Raw genomic sequence first — 5,849 nt, forward strand, 5'->3', positions numbered from 1 at the left:
AGATCCGCTCCGCGCGGCAGGTGAGTGCCCGGGACCGATAAGCGTCTCCTTCACGGGACACCGAGCAAGGCCAGGCGGCTTTAGAACCGCCCCTGCCGAGCAGAGAGTGCCTCGTGAAAAGGACAAGCTCGAAAATATACAAGGAGTGGCACTCTATATGTGCGTCTCCGAACTCCCCCTTTCCCGGTTCCCCAGTCCCGCTCGGCTGCCTGGAGCCACTTCGTCCTTCTCCCCTCCACTTGCTCTTAAATAAACTCCCATTTTGACTTACTGTGCTGTTTCCTTTTTGTTTTATTTCTTTCGCACCATCTTTTTTATTTATTCTTATGCCATTTTTCCCCCCATATTGATGAAAACGGAGTCCCGATTCTCTCGGTGCTGCTAAGCTCCCTCGGGTACTTGGCACTCGTGAGCGATACATCCCGAGCGTGCCCGTTCCCAGCTCTCACAAGCAGCTGTTGCTTCATCATCCTGTGGTGGATCCTGGGGTTCCGCCCGTGGGGAAAGTCTGTGGGGGCAGGATATGGCTCTCAAGTGAAGCTTTACTCAAGGAACTTGAAAGAATAATCAGATCTGGACTTCAAATATCGTGAGAATAATAAGTTAAAAACAAACCTCACTTTTATCTCAAGTAGAGAGGTGAGATGTATAGAGCAGTCAAAATTGACCAGTCAAAATTTGGTGGGTTTTTTTGGTGTGTTTTTGTTTGTTTGTTTGTTTGCGTGTGTGTGTGTGTGTGTTTAGTGTTTCTTTTCATATTTGAAAAGTTTGAAACACTCTGGAAAACTTTAGTGTTGGAAATAAGCTCACCTTTTTCTTCTGGTTTTGAGGAAAAGACATCTGTTCTCAGGAAGAAAACCCTCTTGCCTAGGAATTAGAAACCAAATTTGTCTAACACAGAAATAGAGAACTAGACCACTGGTTTTGCCATATATCAGGCTGAGGAAGAATATACCATATCACAGAAGACTGTACCATGTTCCATAACCATCAGGAAAAAATGTGTGTGGGGAAATATTTAATTTGAAAGTCAAATTCCTCATGTACCATCTCCTTTGGGATGCTGTGGAAATAGCCTAATGGTTTCTTCTAAAACTTGTTGCAGATGATTGCCTTGGTTATGGATTCCTTCACAGATACTGATATCTTCAAAGACTTCATGCAAGCCTGTAGCCAGCGGCAAGTTAAAGTGTATATCCTGCTAGATCAGTCTTCGTTTTCCCACTTTCTAAAAATGTGTAAGGATCTGGGAGTTGACCTTGAACAGGAAAAGGTGAGCCTTGTCATATTTATAGGGATAGGGTGCTGTTCCTCTTACAAGTGTAATCTGAGCTGTCAAAAGAAGAAGCTATTATACTTGCTGACACAACTTCAAATGGGAGTTATGTACCTCCATCTCACTCTTGGAAGATTTGACTATTCTTGCATAAGGCAGCAATTAATAGAAAATCTGAAACCTTTGGAAGTGGATGTTACAGCTGCTTTCAGGGCATAAATACTAGCTGAACATTCAAGGAATGCAGGAGGAATGTCCAGTTCGTAAAGCATGACTGGAGTTGCTTGGACTCGCCGAGACTTTGAAGGCTGATGGAGAAGCAGGTTCTTGGGAGTGTGTGAAATTTGGATCCCTACAGAATTAGGTGGAAGGAGTTTTTACAGTCATTCTGCATAGTCAGTTTATGGGTTTGCCCTTTTATGCCACCTCTTTGCCTACTAAAACAAGACAAAACTATCATTTGGTTCCTAGAGAGTGACTCTTGTGCCAGTGCACAGCAACCCTTGCTAGTTCAAGGGGAATCAGGGTCGTTATTGGGGTGTTACTCCTTTAAACAGAACTTTGAAATTCACCTGACTCTTGCTGTATCTTTAACAGTTGATGAGAGTTAGAATTATCACTGGGAACACATACTGCACCAGGTCGGGTGCCAAAATTATTGGAAAAGTCTGTGAAAAGTTCATGTTAATTGATGGCATCAGAGTGACGACAGGCTCCTACAGGCAAGTGCCAGTTTCTTTCTGTTGTTTAGCATGATTTCTTTACATTGAAAGGAAAACCATCAGTGCTGCAGAACTGCTTTCCTTATCAGATTTTATGTGTAACATTTATCCATAAAAGAAGAACCCACTGCTCATCTGTTGGATTATAAGAGCAATGTAACTAAATGTGATGAAAGTGAATTTTTAATTAATACTTTGTTTACTGATTTTTTTGAGTTAACTCACAATTTTCTCATTTTTTCTTTGCTAGTTTTACTTGGACAGATGGGAAGCTGAACAGCAGTAACATTTTGATCCTGTCAGGCCCTGCAGTTGCACACTTTGACCTGGAATTTCGGATTCTCCATTCACGGTCAAAGCCAATCAACCTTAAAGAGTTATCCAGTTGCAAGAAGAACAAGGTGTTGGACCAGCTGGTCAGGATAACAGTGGCTTCCAGAGACATGACCAGGGAAAACTTCCTGAGAATGGACTTTTTGTATCTTAGAGCATTTGTGGGAAATCTGAAGAGGAAGCGAAGCTGGCTGCATGCCTCAAGGGAGGCAGTGTACATGCCAAACAATGCCATACACACCTCCCCTCCGCTGACTAAGAGGAATGGCTCCCTGGTTATGAGGCCACACTGGATCATAGAAAGATGAACTGCACATCCACGCAGGGCAAGAAGCAGAACCTCAAGAACCATGTCCAGCTGTCCCTGTCCAGCGCTATCTTACAGTGTGTTTGTGAGAGCAGCTGAGAAACAAACCTCAAAGGGAGAGAAAGTGAAACTAGAATTGTGATTTTGTTTTAAGACAGACCTCTATAACTCCATTCTTGGCTTCTTGTATTCTGTTAGATTTTCATTTTTCATGTTTTGAGCTGATGGGTTGGCAGTGCCTTAGCTCAGTAGCTCAACCCTTTTTCTTTTAAGGAATCTAGGTATCAAAAATCATATTGCTTAAAAGTCTTCCAAGCATGAAAGCAGGATAGGTGTAAGGCTCTGAAATCAGTCTAAGCTTAGCCTTGGTTGCATGAGCTCTCCACCACTTCATGACCCAGAACTGGAGTAACCCTAATCCAGAAACTAGCAGGGCAGTACCACACTACTAGTCCTCAAATGTTACATTTTCTTCACATGAAGCTGTGCTGGTAGGCAGAATGAGTTAATGTGTCAGGTAAACAAGGCTTTTGCAGCGACTGAATTTCAAGTGACTTTTGTATTATAATATATTTGGATTGTTGGACATCATGCAATAAATGTGTACAAGGGATAGTATTCCTAAGGACCCACTATGTTTGTAGTAGAGACAAATGAGACCGATCTCTTAGCATTACTGGATATACTTTTTGGTTTCTTTATGGTTGCTGCTGCTGTCTGATGTTGTGGGAAAAGCTGAGTAGATCTGAAATCTCTGAAGCTGCTGCATCTTCTCAAAAGTTCTACTTCCACCAGAAATGCAATGATATGAAACTCAGCCATAGAATAATATATTTTTAAGGTTTCATGCAAGCTTGACTAGTATTATTTCTTTAAATCCATCAGTTTCTAGGGGAAAAAAAACTTCAACAAAACCAAAACAAACAAAATCCCAACCCAAACCAAAAAAATCCAACCCACATGAATAAACTCTCCACCCAAACAGCTGTATATTGAGGCACTGAAATTCCATCAGCCTGCCAGGGCAGAAACTCATTAGTCCAACAATGGCAGCTGTGGGCAAGCCAAAGTTTATTATTTCTCAGTTGTTCTTGAGGTTCTTCTACCGCAAAATACTTGTGTATATGCTTGTGTGAGTGCCTTGTGGGTTCTGGGCTGCAAAGGATAAGGTTCCTGCTTAGCTGGGGAGTTTCATAAGTGTCTCTGCTAAACAGCAGCAGGATAACATTGAACACATGGAGGTTATAAAAATGGTCTTTATAGACAATGCAATAATGTGCTGCTTGGGATACAACTAATCTGGGCCCTTTTTCTTCTGCACTTTTAATCGTGGAAGTGGAATAATTCTGACTCTCCTAATCTGTAAATATTCAATAATTTAAAGTTTTGTAGTCTTAACTTTCATCCAGATATAAAGAAATTTGAAATACGTATTTTTACTTTAAACTATATATTCCACAGAGTCAGAATCCATACAGCCATGTTGTACTCTATGCAAAATACTGTTTATACAGTCATATTTTCACAATAATTATTTGTATATATTTTCTCAAATATAACTTTTTCCCTTTGTTATTCATCTCATTACTTCAATGGGCAGCTCTTTCCATATGCCATTTGTAGGACTTTTTCTCAACAGTTGCTAATATACTGGTAATACAAAATATTGTGGTAAGAGTTGTGTTCATTTTTGATAGAGTGGGCTTAATCTAAAACTACATTGAAATATATAGTGAAAATTTTAAGAACATCTTTAATTAGAACTGAATAACCTCTCTTAGAAGGGGTTATCTACAGACTTAGCATAACAAGGGACCATGGAGGTACAGCATTGAGAAGAGCAGTCTATGTTACTCACCATAACTGCACTGTTAGCGTTACAAGTTATTAATGAAGAGAATTATTAACAAGAATATGAAATGTGATCAGATTTTTTTCCATAAGTGTAAATTTTAACAGCAGTACTAAACTTATTAGAAGCTCTTTGCTTGGGCTCCTTTTTTTATAATTCCTACACCTCTACTTAATTAACTCTAAGTCTATATCAAATTTGTTTCAATAATAACAGGAAGGGACATTAAAGATCATCTCATTCCATCCCCTGCCACGTGCAGGAAAATCCTTCCAGTAGCTCGGGTTGCTCCAAGCCCCATCCAACCTGGTCTTGAACACTTCCAGGGGTGGAGCAGCCACAGCTTCTCTGGGCAACCTGTGCCAGGGCCTGCCCACCCTCATAGGGAAGAATTTCTCCCTGATTTCTATTCTAACCCCACTCTCTTTTAATTTGAAGCCATTCCCCCATGTCCTGTCACTCCAGGCTCTTGTAAATAGCCTCTCTCCATCTTTCTTGTAGAAATAGAAGACCACAATTAGGTAACCCCAGAGCCTTCTCTTCTTCGGGTTAAACAATCCTGTACATTTTGTCCTAGCAACAGGACCAGTACCTGAAAGGCTTGGCTTATTCTGGGCCTTTGTTCTCTGCATTTTTCTCTTCCCTTTTTTTTTTTTTTTAAATATATATATTTTTTAATGGAACTCATTTTGTACCATGAAAAGTGTGGCCAAAAATGTATGGAAGACTTAAATACTGGTAGTGCTTGGGTGTACTTATATTTCAGTTGCAGATTAATTCCTTGGCTTCCACAGTACTCTGTTCAGCAGGGAGACGGACACGTGCAAGACCCAGGCTAAGAGTATTACCTGGAGTTTTATAAACCTGATCCCAATTTACACACTATTGCCTCACAGAAAGGGGTATTAGACATTGGAATGGGCCGTCCAGGGAGGTGGTGAATTCACTGTCCTCGGAGGTGTTTAAGGGAAGATTGTAAGTGGCACGTGTCTGGTTGATATGGTGGTGATCTCAGGTTGGCTCGTTGATCTCAGAGGTCTTTTCCAACCAAAGTGATTTTGTGATTCTTTGTTCCTGTCTATAGTTAGCTGTTACTCAACCAACCTTTGGGTGATGCCAACACACTCACTCGCATCTCAGTTTACTGGACATTAGATGTTATTAGGTGCTAATAACAACTCGACTGTCTCTCGAATGCAAAGATTTGACCGTTAAGCCCCAGGCTTATAACGAAAGAAAGGAAAACCTATTTTCTTGTGGTGGGAGGGGCCTCGTGAGGGACCGGGGCGGGTGTCGCCATGGCAACGGGAGCGTCACGGAGGCCCCGCCCGTCGCTTCCGGCCGCCCTCTCACCCCAAG

General features: G+C 41.4%; 1 protein-coding gene across 1 annotated transcript in view; it reads left to right on the plus strand.

Moving 5' to 3' along the window:
* Positions 1 to 4,128, plus strand: part of LOC114060934 (protein FAM83D-B-like) — a 5,081-nt gene extending 953 nt beyond the window's left edge. The window contains exons 2-5 of the mRNA XM_027890827.1: positions 3 to 20; positions 1,106 to 1,273; positions 1,874 to 1,998; positions 2,249 to 4,128. Coding sequence (XP_027746628.1) covers positions 3 to 20; positions 1,106 to 1,273; positions 1,874 to 1,998; positions 2,249 to 2,639 — 702 coding nt within the window. The 3' untranslated portion in view covers positions 2,640 to 4,128. The remainder of the gene's footprint in view (positions 1 to 2; positions 21 to 1,105; positions 1,274 to 1,873; positions 1,999 to 2,248) is intronic.
* The last annotated feature ends 1,721 nt before the right edge of the window (positions 4,129 to 5,849 follow it).

This window comes from Empidonax traillii, unplaced genomic scaffold, assembly GCF_003031625.1.
Source record: "Empidonax traillii isolate 1590-97213 ecotype Southwest subspecies unplaced genomic scaffold, ASM303162v1 scaffold299:size639221, whole genome shotgun sequence".
In the NCBI taxonomy this organism is placed as follows: domain Eukaryota; kingdom Metazoa; phylum Chordata; class Aves; order Passeriformes; family Tyrannidae; genus Empidonax; species Empidonax traillii.